Source organism: Oncorhynchus masou, chromosome 12 (assembly GCF_036934945.1).
Source record: "Oncorhynchus masou masou isolate Uvic2021 chromosome 12, UVic_Omas_1.1, whole genome shotgun sequence".
NCBI lineage: Eukaryota > Metazoa > Chordata > Actinopteri > Salmoniformes > Salmonidae > Oncorhynchus > Oncorhynchus masou.
In genome coordinates this window covers 26,442,899-26,460,383 of record NC_088223.1, presented here as the reverse complement: position 1 = coordinate 26,460,383, position 17,485 = coordinate 26,442,899, and the positions used below count along the sequence as shown (strand labels likewise).

The window sequence follows — 17,485 nt, the reverse complement described above, 5'->3', positions numbered from 1 at the left end:
CATTCCGATTAAACGGTCAACCCATAATCATGACCCACCTCCCAGCGTCAGTCTCTTTGAAGATCCCGTCCTGATTGGGGCAGAGCTCACAGCTGGGTGTGACTCCGTTCTTGCAAGCATCGCAGAACCACGGTTCCGTGGAGTTCTCCGAGGCAGAACTCATGATGGAGTCACTCTCCCCGTCCACTCCATAGCAACCTGGAACACATGTAGAATGTCTGTCAATTACATCCATAACGCTGACCGGTAGCTAATACTGGCTAACATATCCATTAGGTTTTACATTTGCTGTGAACATTGTGCCGTTAGCTAGTATCTAACAGTTCCAACTTTACAGAGTTGTATCTATTCTATCGTGCAATAGCTCTGGACTTTCAGAGTAAGGGTTGCAGAATCCATTACCAGTTAGTGGATCCTCTTAAAAAGGTGCAAAAGGCTGTGTTACACATAGGATTGAGAAGACCAGAGAACAGTGCCCTGACAAGCACACAACATGGTGTCAACTTGCTGTTTGCTAGTTTCCCCTCAAACCTCCAGAAAGATTTAGATTTTCTCTTAAACCTTTCTTTTGCTCCGGCTTTCTAACATTTGATCATATTATTGAGACCTAAGACTAGAAAAGAGAGAGAAGCCACACGCCACAAGCAAAGCATGTTAATGTTGTATTCTTAATTTTCCAGGGTTGCCAAAACAATTATTTTCGTTGATGCGGTTTCTATGGCTGCTATTACACTGGCCGAACGTGATCCGCACTACCAATGAGGGCAGCAATCAGCCGCTCTGCCTTCCATTGGAGAGATAACACACTGGCTCCTAATTCAGTCAAACAGCCTCCAGGCTCTCTGAGCTATGGGAGAGACTCACAAATCAAAGGCTCAATGTTGTACATACTCTGTATGCTCGTCACTCTGGACCACACTGGGGAATCAGTCCAGTCTGAAGACCCACTGGCGGCAAACATCCAGAAGCCACACCAGACGGCAATGTTTATTCAGTTGTGTGTCTTTTTTTTTCTCAGTGCGTAGATGTCCTCTATAGGTGCTCTCTGATTGTGTCCATTTGTTCTGCATCGCAGGGAATAGACAGGCTAGAGTGGATTGAAAGTGATGTTCGTCAGCGTAGAAAATAGGGGGGGGGGGGGGGGGGTTATTTAATGTACTGTTGTATCCTGCAGGTTTATTTACGACCAGGTAATTGGCTTCAAGCTGAGAGGAAATCCAAGTCAGAATGACATTAATCAAGTCAGGATTACATCATTCAAGCACTGATTATTTCAATAGGGCAATTAGTACACAGCTGGAGCTTCACCCTGTCCTCCAAACCACGATCTCTGCCTCACATTTAACTACAACAAGAAAACAAAAACCATTTCCTTCCGTCTCAATGCTTCCCCCCGCAGTATGTGTTTCAGGACAAGAGGTTAAGTCCCCAGGTGCTCCAATATAGCTCAAGGTTTATTTTCTTAAAGAAAATATATTTCTGAAAATACTGCTGGCAACAGTTGTCCTTAATAGTGATTGGTGCGTTTAATCAAAGAAACCGGGTTGTGAACGATCACCACGCTGGTTTTACCGACTTACGGCTGAACTGTCGCCACAAATCTCCGATGTTCCTTTTGAACCGAGATACAAAGCTGGAAGCACTAAGCCATGGGGTGCTGGCTAATGTGAGCTAAGCTGACCAAAAGTGATGACTACGGGATAGCTTTATAATCCTCCAAGTGAAGATTATCCTTGTCAGAAATGACGAGCTTGGCAGTTAAAGAGGGTATAGGGGGCAGGAGTAGTGTATAGTGTCTACTAAATCAAGATGTACTTTTAACTGTATCAAGATTTAACAGTGAAAGAAAGGTCTATTTGGGTATATGGTGTTAACATATACAGGTGTGAATATGAGTGTGTGTGTGGTTCTGAATCCCCATCTGTTCTAATATGAAGATGAGGGAGGAAGTGTTGGACTATCTCTCTTCTTCCCAGGATCAAAGGAGAAGTAATGGGCACACCTCATATTGGTGAGAGAGCAATCAGTTATTTTGACAGTGCATAGATGGGTTCCCATTTTCATGTTGGCAGCGATGTCACACTAATCATCTCTGTACGGTTCTCAACACACCCAACATAATGTCCATCTCTGCCTCCTTCTGAGAGTGAGGTGGAGAGAGTAAACACAAACACACCTGTCAGAGCAGCGCCATTAAAGGGGAATTCAGTTCATTATTATCTATGCTGCTCCAGTGCTACCTGTTCCATCATTACATCCCATTTAGATTTCAAATGCAAATTAATTCAGATGGAAGTGGAACAAATCATCAATTACGGAATACACAAATATCTCAAGTCCAACAGTCAATATTTTGAGAAAAATACATAACCGCGGTGTTCTCTTCCTACATGCAGTTCAGTTTTAATCAATTCAATAAACCACTAGGCTAGGTAAAAACAGGTTTGAAATATATACGCTTTTTGTGATTTAACTCATGTGGTTTTACTCACATTTAATCTCTATCTCCAGTTGAATCTATTCATCTCACTCTGTGGCTGCCTATCAAAATATTTATTTTTCTCCCACCGAAAAAATTAAAAACCAGCATGTTCAAGATGGATGCTCTTAGATTAGTTCAATTCAATTTTTTCATGAATGGTAACACTTTCCATTCCAAGATTAAGTGGACCTATTCAAAAGCACTCATATAAGCAGAGCTGGTGTGCAAAATGGGGCATCAGAGACAACACACACAACTCTGATCTCACTGAATAACACCAATTACACATGATGTAATTGATGGTTTTTATGACAGATGTGTGTGTGAGTGTTTTCAGAAGGATGGTTTTCAGATCTTCCTTTAAATCAGCCGCACTGAATTCTAATTCCATAATAAGATGGAGAGTGATCTCTCAAAACATGACTTTATTCTGCTCCTTTTAAAAAACAATGCAATCATTCCCGTGGCCAGTAAACCATAGAGTAAATCAGTTACTCGTTATAAGGGGGAGAAAAACCACACGGCTACTACGGATTGATAGCGTTTTCATTTTGCATTTCAATTAGATTTGCTAAACCTGTTTTGAAAGGAAGACTGAGACAGAGAAGAGGGGAAATTAAATAATAAGTATAATTCAATGTTCTCATCTGACAAAGGCCTGATAATGGATTACAAGGCCATTTCTAAAATGAAAACTAACTGTCAATAAGCAGCTTCACAATGTCTTGCTTTCCTCTGTGGGTGCTGGGGTCCCATTCATTCATTCATTCATTCACCTGTACTTCTCCTCCTCTAGGATTGAATTCATTTGAAGACACTGAAGACATTTCCTATGCATTTGAGAGTGGTTAGAAAAATATTCTCCAGCATCATCATAGATAATCAAGTGGCGGGGCTGTTGTTGGGTTCTTTTTTTTATTAAGGCGTGGGCCTTTAAATGCATTTCAGGGGCTTCGGGGGCTGCCCTTGTGGCATTAATGTTTCTGCAGTTAGTTGAAACAGCATGAGGGAAAACATGGTTTTTAACCTTGAGCTGAGCAAGGCCCTTAATTACCCTGGTGTAGAACAGGACAATATGGAGGCCATTTGTCTGCTAAGCACGAAGCACTTTATGAACCTCAACTAAAACTGCTATCGCCTTACCAAGGCTGTCTTCAAATGGAACTACTCTGAGGACTGCGTGACAGAGGAAAGACAAGAGCAGGTATTGACAAATGACTATGCATAGGCTACTAGGCCTACACTTCAAACAGTACAAAGGCTAGACTCTACAGTTATGCAACGGACTAAACTATGTCATATGAAATGGACAACCGGTTGAACATAATGCTCAATATAAGGAATGAGTTGCCATTCTTACAGTGAAGGAGATAGAGGGAAACAGTGTAGGATTTGTGCCTATACGATATCTGTAGCGGATTTACAGTACAAAGGCCCCAGGACACTGCCAGTGTCAGAGAGAGAGAGAGGGGACATTCATCATCTACTGGGGCCTCAGTCAACTGTCTTTCTGCAGTTATTACAGTACGACACACACCAGCCCAGTTACAGTCACAAATGGTCATTGTAAGGACCAGGGCTGTGGCGGTCACAACATTTAGGCAGCCGGTCATTGGCAAGCAAACAACTGTCGGTCTCACGGTAATTGACAGTTAAACACATTCAGCATCTGCTGGCTTCCACACAGCCTACAAACCACTGATACTGACCTTTGGAACATCTACATTTTAAAAAGTGTAATAAATCCATGTATTATAGCCTATACCTTCACAATAAATCCATTACTTATTTTAGACAGGTCTGAAGAAACATGATATGAAGCAAAAGCAGTCTATTTCAGAAGAAAATATCAGCATACTCTGAGTTGTCCTTATGTTTGGTCCTAATCTGGCTATGCTAAATGGCTGTGGGCTACACTAGTTCATTTAGCAGACAAGATTTGCTTAGAATTCCATGGTATTATTTTATAGTATGAAGAATACAATTGAACAAAGCTGAATAAAATAGAAAGGATATTTTCTCCAATCGATTTGAGGGAGTAAGCACATACGGCTATTTTGCGTTGAGAGGATAACAAAGAAATAGGTACTCCTATATGCTCAATTTAGAGTTATTAATGGAACTTTAGTTGTTCTACAAACGCTGGGCTATATGTTTGATTTGTAATACATTGTAAGGCTGCATGATGCGACTCAAATGATGATTTGAAAAAAGTTACTTGAAAAGGCATGAGCTCTGCTTTGTTTTTTGCCCATGCTGTACACACAGTCACTCATTCACAATTTGAAAATTACTTGATAATGCTTAGAATTTCACGCCGGCATTCCCCTTTGTGTGGCCGTAACGCACCCTTAAAATGCTGTCCATGCTGTTTACGGCCAGCGGCCGTTGTGCACTTCTCCTTCCAAAGCTTTGGACATTTTCCAGATTGACATGAAGGTCAGTCATAAAGTAATGGACTGTCATTTCTCTTTGCTTATTTATGCTGTTCTTGCCATAATATGGAGTTGGTCTTTTACCAAATAGGGCTATCTTCTGTATACCACCTTGTCACAACACAACTGATTGGCTCAAACACATTAATAAGGGAGAAAAAAAATCCACAAATTAACTTTTAACTTCTCTAGGGTAGGGGGCACTATTTTCACCTCCGGATGAAAAGCGTCCCTAAAGTAAATTGCCTTCTACTCAGGCCCAGAAGCTAGGATATGTATATAATTGGTAGATTTGGATAGAAAACGCTCTAAAGTTTCCAAAACTGTTCAAATAATGTCTGTGAGTATAACAGAACTGATTTGGAAGGCGAAAACATGAAAAATCCATCCAGAGAGTAGAATTTTCTAATTTTTTGTAGTAACAGTATTGCAGTATGCATTGACTTAGGACTCAAATTGCACTTCCTATGCCTTCCACTAGATGTCAACAGTCTTTAGAAATTCATTCAGGCTTGTATTCTGAAAAAAATGAGGGAGTAAGACCAGTCTGAATGAGTGGACCCTACAGTGTCCCAGAGCTTTTCCCAAGAGCGCACCTTTCTTGTTTAGCTTTTATATTGATGACGTTATTGTCCGGTTGAAATATTATTGATTATTTAGGCTAAAAACAACCTGAGGATTGAATAGAAACATCGTTTGGCATGTTTCTATGAACTTTACGGATACAATTATGATTTTTTTTGTCTGCCTGTTGTGACTGCGCTGAACCTGTGGATTACTGAAGAAAACGCAAACAAAAATGAGGTTTTTGAATATAAAGAGAGACTTTATCGAACTAAACAAACATGTATTGAGTAAATTAATGTCTTCTGAGTGCAACCATATGAAGATCATCAAAGCTAAGTGATGAATTTTATCTCCATTTCTGACTTGTGTAACTCTTCTACTCGGCTGGTTACTGTTTGTAATGATTTGTCTGCTGGGCGCTGTTCTCAGATAATCGCATGGTATGCTTTCGCCGTAAAGCCTTTTGAAATCTGACACCGTGGTTGGATTAACAAAACGTTTACTTTTTAAACCCATGTATAACACTTGTATGTTTCCTGAATTTTTATAAATCAGTATTTCTGTTTTTGAATTTGGCGCTCTGCAATTTCACTGGATGTTGGTCAGGTGGGACACTACCGTCCCACGTACCCTAATGAGGTTAGCAAAGAACACCTGCTAATTCTAATGCATTCCAGGTGACTACATCATGAAGCTGGTTGAGAGAATGCCAAGAGTGTGCAAAGCTGTCATCAGGGGAAAGGGTGGGCTAATTTGAAGAATCTCAGATTTAAAATATATTTTGATTTGTTTAACACTTTTTTGGTTACTACATGATTCCATGTGTTATTTCATAGTTTTGATGTCTTCACTATTATTCTACAATGTAGAAAATAGTCAAAATAAAGAAAAACCCTTGAATGAGTAGGTGTGTCCAAATTTCTGACTGGAACTGAATGTGTGAAATCTTGCTTTAGAATATACCATTATCATGCACCTGTATCGAAACAGGGGCAGCGGGAAAAAATAAATGTCATCTATGCACTTAAATAACGAATTGGGGACGCTTTTCGAGTGGTTAATTTTCATGCCAGCCAGCTAGAGTGTTTGATTAGATTTGACACATTTTCATTTGATGTCAGAGTGATTAGAGGGACAATAGAGTACCAGGCAGTTAGCAAGTTTGATAGGCTACTAATGACCAGCAGCATTATCCGAGCTTGGAGAAGCCTAATTACAGTGACTAAACGGTCACGTGGAATTTGACTTCCTTCATGACTCATGACCGCCGGTGTGGCGGTAATATGGTCACCGCAACAGCCCTAGTAGGAACTCTTAAAAAATCTAGCTGTGATTTCTAGGTCTGTGCTTAGTACACTCCACCCACCATTGTTTAGCCCAAGGATGTAAAACACAATAAAAGTTTGTTTAAACGAGAGAAAAAAAATCTCATACTTTTTAATTAGTTTGAACCGCTAAATGTGATGTCCATTGCAGCGACAACAAAAAACATCTCTCCCAAACATGTTTTTATTCTACTGAATATGCATTTAAACAAATAAGCCCAAACAGCGGAGCCTAAATGAATTAAGCACATTTGAGAAAATAATTAACTTTACGGTCCAGAACTCGTTAGGGAGTGAAATCAATAGCACAGGGATTTAATTGGTGGTAGAATGAGTACGCGTCCCAAATGGCACCCTATTCCTTACTAGTACACTAGTTTTGACCAGAGCCATGTGTAGGGAATAGGGTGCCATTTGGGACGTAACCTGGGCCTATTAATGACAATGTAATGTTCTTTATTAGGGGAGAGCATTTTAACAGCCGTGCTGCTTTAAAATGACACCGGATACCATTACACCGCTGAAATGGTAAAACTGCAAGACAAAAAAAAAAAGAAATTGCAAAGGGACATAAAAACAACAAACAAGTGACTGTCTTCGCTACTGAAAAGCTAGAATTAGCATTTAGGCTTCAGTCCAGAAGACATAAAGCAGATTGAGAGAGACAGTGGTGCAGTTAATGATGTCTGTCATCACTCACAACACACACACTAGCCCATGCTAATCAAAAGCAGCTAGTCTGTATAGTACACGGCTGTGATAGAAACAGGCTGTCTGTACAGACAACTGGCTCTCTGGGCCTCTGCTCAGTGTTCACCGGGGCTTTTGATCTCTTCCCCTCGCTACACTGGACATCCTACATCTTCTCCTTTCATTTTTTTATCCATCACTCCTTTCCTCTGGTCTGAGAAGGAGAATGTCTGAACGAGGGAATGTGCAGCGCAACAAAGAGGACAACAAAAAGTTCTGGAGTCAAGCAGAGAGACGAAAGGAAGTAGTCGGATGACTCACCCGAGCTGCATATCATGACAGCTCATCTCTTCCTTACGATCCCTCTCTTGTTCTCCCGCTTTCTCTCTTTCCTGTTACCATCCCTTGTTCTCACGCTTCACCCTCACGCTCCTGTTTTTTTTAAGAGCACTGTTCCTGTACAGCCCAGAGAAAGGAGGATGGAGGACAACCCAGCACCTTTTGACCCCAAAACCCTGAGCTATATGTGAGCTAGTTGGAGCCAAAAAGGCTAACAGAACAATCCCATAGAATCTCAAGAGGAACAACTGAACAAGCTAGGTCACAGTTATACGTTAGTGACAGCAGCAGCAGACTTGCATTGCTTTAGCATCCGCTCCTCCTCCCACTACAGTTGAAACACCAGTTCACTTTTCTCTCTTCTCCTCAGGGTGGGAGGGGCACTAGGCACAGAATCTGTTTTCAATCTCATGCCAGCACCGTCCCATGCATATGACAGGTTCTGCATCGCTGCGTGGGTAGGTACGCATGTGTGTGTGTCGGTGTGTGTGTGGGGTGTCACCTTTCCAAGCTGCTGCGCATGGCTGCAGGTGAGCAGTTGTGACATGGAGGCAGCTGGTTGGGGCCAACCCTCTCCTGAACCAATCAACCCCCCTCTCCCTCAGGGCGCCTGGCACCATGGTGCAGCTGGCACCCAAGGGTGGGAGGCGGTCGGTGAAGGAGGGCCTTGTGTGTGTCTAAGAAGTGGCTGGCGAGAGAGGGGCAGTGTTCAGTATGGAACAGATGTCTGTTCAGTCAGGGCGTCCACGACACTCCTACCTGCCTGCCCCTCTCCACCACGGGAGGGGAAAATGCCATGCAGAGGCAAATGAAGGAGAAAGAGAGAGTTCCTCCTTGTTGCTATCTTACTCTTCTACAGTCCTCCAACTTGTAAGCATGTCTTATTGTGCATTTTCTACAGTCCTCCCACTCCCCCTTTCCATCCCCCTCCACTCGTTCACTCTCCACATCTCTCTCCTTCCGCTCTTGCATTTGTGTAGTCACCCCCTCCTTGCAAAATGTGCATCCTCTTGCTTTCTTCGTTGCAACAGAAAGAAAATGAAAGATTGTAATACAAGGCCATTCCCGATTCAATTGATTTTGTAATAGCCGGAGAAAGTCTGGTTGGTAAATGGTAAATTCTTTCCCAACTGTAATTGAGCAAGACATTAGGAATACATGGACAGAATATATATAGGGAGGACAAAAATAATTGGATGCTGTAAGTTACTACGAGCAAAAACATTTGTAGCTTGGGCATTTTCTTATGGAGCACAACTTGTTCTGTGGCCCTGTAGTAAAAGTAGAACAGGAATATGCATTGTTTGATCAGGCACCTTAATACACTACTACGGTACAGGTAATAGGCACGAAGATTAATACTCCAGCTGTTGATCCTTGATATCAACTACGCAACTTCATCAAAATCTAAACTAGTTGGTTTATTTTAAACCTATGAAGTAGCAGGTACAGTAAATGACCAGAAACAATTTAAAAGACCAGATAGCCTGAGAAAAGTCACTTATTCCACCTGGTAAAACAACACAACCAAAGAACTGGCCTCAAAGTGCTCCTTCTTCCTGTTCTGCTCTGGTCTCTCCAATCCCTGACCCCACACCACTCAGCATGGTCAACTCTGTTCTGGTCTCTCCAATCCCTGACCCCACACCACTCAGCATGGTCAACTCTGTTCTGCTCTGGTCTCTCCAATCCCTGACCCCACACCACTCAGCATGGTCAACTCTGTTCTGCTCTGGTCTCTCCAATCCCTGACTCCACACCACTCAGCATGGTCAACTCTGTTCTGCTCTGGTCTCTCCAATCCCTGACTCCACACCACTCAGCATGGTCAACTCTGTTCTGCTCTCTCCAATCCCTGACTCCACACCACTCAGCATGGTCAACTCTGTTCTGCTCTGGTCTCTCCAATCCCTGACCCCACACCACTCAGCATGGTCAACTCTGTTCTGCTCTCTCCAATCCCTGACTCCACACCACTCAGCATGGTCAACTCTGTTCTGCTCTGGTCTCTCCAATCCCTGACCCCACACCACTCAGCATGGTCAACTCTGTTCTGCTCTAGTCTCTCCAATCCCTGACTCCACACCACTCAGCATGGTCAACTCTGTTCTGCTCTGGTCTCTCCAATCCCTGACCACACACCACTTAGCATGGTCAACTCTGCTCTGGTCTCTCCAATCCCTGACCCCACACCACTCAGCATGGTCAACTCTGCTCTGGTCTCTCCAATCCCTGACTCCACACCACTCAGCATGGTCAACTCTGTTCTGCTCTGGTCTCTCCAATCCCTGACTCCACACCACTCAGCATGGTCAACTCTGTTCTGCTCTGGTCTCTCCAATCCCTGACTCCACACCACTCAGCATGGTCAACTCTGTTCTGCTCTGGTCTCTCCAATCCCTGACCACACACCACTCAGCATGGTCAACTCTGTTCTGCTCTGGTCTCTCCAATCCCTGACTCCACACCACTCAGCATGGTCAACTCTGTTCTGCTCTGGTCTCTCCAATCCCTGACCCCACACCACTCAGCATGGTCAACTCTGTTCTGCTCTGGTCTCTCCAATCCCTGACTCCACACCACTCAGCATGGTCAACTCTGTTCTGCTCTGGTCTCTCCAATCCCTGACCCCACACCACTCAGCATGGTCAACTCTGTTCTGCTCTGGTCTCTCCAATCCCTGACTCCACACCACTCAGCATGGTCAACTCTGTTCTGCTCTGGTCTCTCCAATCCCTGACTCCACACCACTCAGCATGGTCAACTCTGTTCTGCTCTGGTCTCTCCAATCCCTGACCCCACACCACTCAGCATGGTCAACTCTGTTCTGCTCTCTCCAATCCCTGACTCCACACCACTCAGCATGGTCAACTCTGTTCTGCTCTGGTCTCTCCAATCCCTGACCCCACACCACTCAGCAGGGTCAACTCTGTTCTGCTCTCTCCAATCCCTGACTCCACACCACTCAGCATGGTCAACTCTGTTCTGCTCTGGTCTCTCCAATCCCTGACCCCACACCACTCAGCATGGTCAACTCTGTTCTGCTCTAGTCTCTCCAATCCCTGACTCCACACCACTCAGCATGGTCAACTCTGTTCTGCTCTGGTCTCTCCAATCCCTGACCACACACCACTCAGCATGGTCAACTCTGCTCTGGTCTCTCCAATCCCTGACCCCACACCACTCAGCATGGTCAACTCTGCTCTGGTCTCTCCAACCCCTGACTCCACACCACTCAGCATGGTCAACTCTGTTCTGCTCTGGTCTCTCCAATCCCTGACTCCACACCACTCAGCATGGTCAACTCTGTTCTGCTCTGGTCTCTCCAATCCCTGACTCCACACCACTCAGCATGGTCAACTCTGTTCTGCTCTGGTCTCTCCAATCCCTGACTCCACACCACTCAGCATGGTCAACTCTGTTCTGCTCTGGTCTCTCCAATCCCTGACTCCACACCACTCAGCATGGTCAACTCTGTTCTGCTCTGGTCTCTCCAATCCCTGACTCCACACCACTCAGCATGGTCAACTCTGTTCTGCTCTGGTCTCTCCAATCCCTGACTCCACACCACTCAGCATGGTCAACTCTGTTCTGCTCTGGTCTCTCCAATCCCTGACCCCACACCACTCAGCATGGTCAACTCTGTTCTGCTCTCTCCAATCCCTGACTCCACACCACTCAGCATGGTCAACTCTGTTCTGCTCTGGTCTCTCCAATCCCTGACCCCACACCACTCAGCATGGTCAACTCTGTTCTGCTCTCTCCAATCCCTGACTCCACACCACTCAGCATGGTCAACTCTGTTCTGCTCTGGTCTCTCCAATCCCTAACCCCACACCACTCAGCATGGTCAACTCTGTTCTGGTCTCTCCAATCCCTGACTCCACACCACTCAGCATGGTCAACTCTGTTCTGCTCTCTCCAATCCCTGACTCCACACCACTCAGCATGGTCAACTCTGTTCTGCTCTGATCTCTCCAATCCCTAATCCCACACTACTCAGCATGGTCAACTCTGTTCTGGTCTCTCCAATCCCTGACCCCACACCACTCAGCATGGTCAACTCTGTTCTGCTCTGGTCTCTCCAATCCCTAACCCCACACCACTCAGCATGGTCAACTCTGTTCTGGTCTCTCCAATCCCTGACCCCACACCATTCAGCATGGTCAACTCTGTTCTGCTCTGATCTCTCCAATCCCTGACTCAGCATGGTCCCCTCTGTTCTGCTTTGCCTCTTCTCATGGAGATTAGATAGGTCTCAGAGGAACACAATATTAACACAGGGAGGGAGGGTGTGTGTGTGTGTAGAGATAGAGAGGGAAGGAGATAAACATAGAACCAGCTCCTAGTGTCCTACAGTACTTCTGCTCATACACCATTGGTGATTAGGCCTGTGCTCCTCTCCCGTGATTTTTGAGTGGGGTGTGTGCGTACTGTCTCTCCCTAAGAGCATCTGTCTGAGTGTTGCTCGAAGGACTGACTTGCAACACTGCACTTGAAAGACTGACTCTCAAGGTTACCCTCTGATTTACTGCTGCCAATGGCCATGGTGTGTGCGTACGTGCCTACATGTGTGCGTACATTCCGTTTCTAGGGGCTTTAAAAATCAGTAAAACATATGTAAATAAATAAAGTGGTCGTAATTGAAAATTATAGCTGTCACATTGATCAGTTGTGTGCATGGGCAGTGTTACCACGCCTGTCCAGAGGAGAAGGCCACATCTAACAGACGATTTAAGGAGCCATTGATTTTGTCTCCAACCAGTCAGAGGGAGACACAATGAGCTAATAATGCTAGATGAAGAAGAAGAGGGTTAGTCTCTTAGTTCCCCAGGCCAGGACTGTATGGGGAGAACGCACTTCTGGTTTGCTGGTTTCCCTGCTTATGTTTAGGTGTTGGGTGGACGGTGAAGGGGTGATTATTTTGTGTTTGCTTCTGGTTGTGGGTATATGGAACTTGCAACCAAAACTTCTGTAACCCGAGCCTGGCACGCAAACACTGCCTCATCTTTAAATCTCTGCCTTGACAGAAACATTTTTTCTTCTGACCCAAACAGCTACCAATGTAGTCCTAGGCCTTCTAAATGTTTCTGATCTGTGCTTACCATAGAATAAGAACAGGCTACCTCTTCAGGCAAAAACCTGACGCAACGTCTGATTTTGGATGCTATTTAGTTATGTGTCCACAAACATGAATTGTACTTGAAATAAACCAACCCTTGAAATCCTGCTGTTGATTTGTGGTTGAAATTAGTGTACTTCGACCACTTTTTGCAGTTTCAACCAAAAGTTCAATTGATGCCAACGTCAGTATGTTGAACAGATACAACAGATGATGTTGAAACAACCCTGGTTCAAAGTATTTTTGCCTGGTGGGACTGTTATATACAGTAACCTATCTCTCTGGAGCTGCTAACCTTCATGTACGGTCACACCACAGTTATCACACTGGATGATCTCGTCAGCGTCCTCGCTGTTGTCTCCCAGACACACACAGCAGATCAGGATGTGTTCCATCCTCTGGGCCGCCGCCCTCCACGTCTGGGCACGCTCCAGCAAGGCATCCTGGGTAGACAGGAAGTGGGAGACACAGTAAAGTTTCAGTAAAACTATTATAAATGCACCCGTATAAACTACATTCTGTTGAGCTGTTGTACACATTCTATTTTTAACTAGGTTAAATGTATCTAAAAAATATATATATATATATATTTTTTTTATCTCCGAAGTACAGTTCCCGCCCAGCCCAGTCAAAACTGTTCGCTGCTCTGGCCCCCCAATGGATGGTGGAACAAACTCCCTCACGACGCCAGGACAGCGGAGTCAATCACCACCTTCCGGAGACACCTGAAACCCCACCTCTTCAAGGAATACCTAGGATAGGATAAAGTAATCCTTCTCACCCCCCCCGCCCCCCTTAAATGATTTAGATGCACTATTGTAAAGTGGCTGTTCCACTGGATGTCAGAAGGTGAATTCACCAATTTGTAAGTCGCTCTGGATAAGAGCGTCTGCTAAATGACTTAAATGTAAATGTAAATGTGTTTGAATGTAACACACGGTTACGTGTGAATCTAATATGCTTGTAAGCACCGGACCCCAAAAATAAAGTTCCTGACCTCTGCAAACAAAGTTCATCCAAGTTGTAAGTCTAAAACCTCTCACAATCCCCCTCTCCTCTGGCCACAGATCATTACTGGTAGATAGTAGTAGGCTAAATCTCATTCACACTGATGGACTCCAAGCTAAGTCGATTAGCTTTACACAGAGCTGTAGCTCTCTAGCAGTCTCTGTGGTTCTCTCACTCTGATACCATCCAATCTCCTCATTGGATTATATAACTCTGTGGCACATAGCAACATACTGCTGGGCTGGCTAACACACCTGATCCAAGGAAGGGTTTAGAGAGTTATGCAAACTTATCTATCAACTTTCACGACTACATGATACACCTAAATGCTGAGGGCCTGAGGCAGTTTGCTAACAACAAACTGTGATACTGAGGACAAGGACATGACGTTGTATTTACCTCATTGCTCTTTCCCTGTGACATGCTGTCGTTGGTCAGCTCCTCGTCAAACACACTGCTGCTCTTCACTTTCCTATTGGGTTTCTTCACCTCTTTATCACTGTCGCTACTGCTCCCTTCTTCATTCTCATCTTCATCACCACCATCGTCATCCTCGTTGTCGTCGTCATCATCACTACCACTCCCTCCGTCGTGATCCTCCTCGTCCTCCTCTCCCTCGCTCCCTCCTTTCTGGGCAGCCGCCGTCTTGCCCTTCTTCTTGCCTGAGGCGGGCCTCCAGTCATTGTCGTCTTCGCTGTCGTAGTCGTCCATCTCGTTGAGCTCGTCCATGGTGGTGAAGTCCAGCATGGGTCGGTTCCGACGCAGGTTCCACTTCTTGGGCTCCTGTGTGGCGGCCGTTGTTGAGCCTCCGTCCTGCGCATTACCATTACCTGGATCAAAGTTCAAGGGGTTTTATTGGTCACGTTTACAAAAACATTTCAAAACATGAATATAAAACAAACATTTTAAGAAACAGCCTGCCTGTGCCACTCCCGCTTCCTCCGCTCCCAGCCTCTGTGTCCGAGGCCTTCTCCTCTCTCCTCCGTCGGCTCCTGGGCACCCCTGATGGAGCAGGGTCTTTAGTGGTGGTGGTGCTAATGTCATAGGACAGCTGCTGTTCCTTGGTCTTCTCCTCTTCCTCAGTGGGGGTGTCGTCACCTGTCAGCTCCTTGGTCTGTTCTTCATCGATGCCGTCCGTTGCAGAGCCGATGTTGTCCGAGCCGCTGTCAGAGTCCTCAGCAGCGCTCTCCTCCTTGGACCCCTCCTCCTCCTCATCACTCCCAATGGCACTACCCTCTGACCCTAGAGCAGGAGAGAGGAGGACAGAAGGCATTATCAACATGGAGTATGAATCAAAGAATGTCTGTTGTTATAATCTCTCTCTTTTGATGTTATTTTCTTGTATTGAGACACTTAAAGATAAACATGACCTGAAGGACTGTTATGATCAAATCATGTTGATAAGCGATAACAGCGAAGTTGAATTCAGCTCTCTAATCTGCAATGCAGATCAACAATCAGATTAACAAGAGCTGTTGGATTTCAAGGCCTCAGATGACAGGTCGAGTGATCAAAACCACAGAGCCCAGGGGGTTCACAGTCATTGTAAAATATAAATAAGAATTTGTTCTCAACTGACTTGCCTAGTTAAATAAAGGTTAAATAAAACAATTCACAGTACTGTAGAATCTCATTATCAGCTGTTGGCCACAATGTGTGAGTGTGTTTCAGATAGGATGGATAGAGACCTCAGGGCCGACCAGAGCGATAAATCCAGCGCAGGCAGACAGTGGCAGGTCAAGATCGCCTCAGTGGCCACAGCCTGTCTCTAGATCATGCAGGGAGTCAGTGAGAAACACACTGCTCTACAAGGTTGCTACCAGACACAGACAAGCAGGGTGATGAGGTCTTCATCTATACTTCAGGACGCCTGCACCTCACAGTGGGGCAGCACTGGCAGACACACCGGACAGAGGATCTCGATGGAGAAAATATCACAGCTGCACATTGAAGTGTCATTCAAAGCTATTCAAGCCACAGCTAAATAGAGCATTCATGACTATGAGTAGCTTAGTCTACAATAGAAACCACTGACTTGCTTTTGGGGACATTTCAAATTGGTTTGAAGATAGGTGGAACTCGGAATTAGGCCTTTCTCCTCTCCAGTTCTATCTGAGCTAACAGATGATGTGAATCGCAACATAACAGGAAATAACTGCATATGTGGTGGAAGAAAATGTGTAATTTACAAGGGGAGTGATTGGAAGAGGACCCTCACTGCAGTTGGTTACCTGAGGCATCTGCGTCTCCCACTTTGAAATCGCTGTCATCTGAGCTGTCATAATCTAAAGCGTCCAGCAGAGAGGCAGCCAGAGGCTTCACCTGCCTGCGCTTTGACCCACGGTCCACTGGGGAGAGAGCAGGAGGAGAAGAGTGGAGAGGAGAGGGGATTCAGTGCCATGGAAGAAAAGCACCCCCACCATTATAATTCAAAGCATGGCCTGGGTCGTCATTTAATGTACTGAACTTTGCAAACAAATTTAAATCATGATTACAAATAGCTCAAAACAATAAAAATAAATAAATCATTTTATTCTGCTGCAAATTTTCAGCTGCCTTGCTTTGTTGTTATTTTGGAATGATCAAAATACATATTACAGTATTTGCCATGGTCTGGGGATCATACAATATAGCATATGCAAGCACCGGTATTGTGGTATCTGTCTGTGGTAACTTTGTTGAGACAAGAGTGCATATTGTTATGCAGTGCATGTAAAACACAGCTAGCTGGTCCTGGAGGGATCTAGCTAGAGAAGCTAGCTCGCTAGCTTTCTCCATTCAATTATTAAGGAGATAATGCTGGCTAGCTAGATAGCTAGCTAGCTAACTAACTAACTAACTGGCAAATTATCTAGCTAGCCTGTTAGCTACTAGCTAGCTAAAGCTATCTTACAGAACACATGTTTTGACAGATAATCCAAAAACATAGCTACAACTGTTACAGTGTAGTTAGCTAGCTAATTAGATAACGTTATTGATTATTAGCTGGCTAGATAGCTACGTTAGCAAGATAAACAGCCGTCAACTGTGAGGCTAGCTAGCAATGACTCGAACGGACCGTAGGTATGTTATTCCATTCTCTTCGGAAAATGTTTTTTTTTTCTGCATAAAAGCATGCTACTTTCTTCTGTCAAATGTGCATTATATTGAAAATAACACTCACTTTATCCGTTTTCTCGTTTTTACTTGATTGAACAATGGCACAAAGAACGCCTCCTCAAAACATGTTATGCGCACAACGTTTGCTACAAGAAGTGGTGACGTTCAGCACAAAGGGATGTTGTAACCCTGGTAACCGTATAATTGTCTTTGATGATGAAGAAGGTTTATGTAAATTCTCGAGGATGGAGTATGTCGAGATAACACAAATAAGAGTTTTATTTAAATGACATTTGACACAGATACGGATATAAGACCAGGACCCTCAATAGTCTATAACAAATATATGTTTAACATTGTAGGCAGTATTTTCTTTGATAGGATGAAATACACCTCAGAGTCCCAGTGATGTCATGTT

The 17,485-nt window shown here is 44.4% G+C and overlaps 1 protein-coding gene across 3 annotated transcripts in view; it reads right to left on the bottom strand.

The window, feature by feature from the left end:
* Positions 1-17,215, bottom strand: part of LOC135549770 (PHD finger protein 14-like) — a 136,657-nt gene extending 119,442 nt beyond the window's left edge. For all 3 annotated transcript variants that reach the window (XM_064980046.1, XM_064980047.1, XM_064980048.1), the window contains exons 1-6: positions 17,132-17,215; positions 16,200-16,316; positions 14,890-15,210; positions 14,368-14,798; positions 13,256-13,403; positions 39-198 (exon numbers count right to left, since the gene is read on the bottom strand). In XM_064980046.1, the coding sequence (XP_064836118.1) occupies positions 39-198; positions 13,256-13,403; positions 14,368-14,798; positions 14,890-15,210; positions 16,200-16,316; position 17,132 (1,178 nt within the window). In that variant the 5' untranslated portion in view covers positions 17,133-17,215. The remainder of the gene's footprint in view (positions 1-38; positions 199-13,255; positions 13,404-14,367; positions 14,799-14,889; positions 15,211-16,199; positions 16,317-17,131) is intronic.
* Between the last annotated feature and the right edge of the window lie 270 nt (positions 17,216-17,485).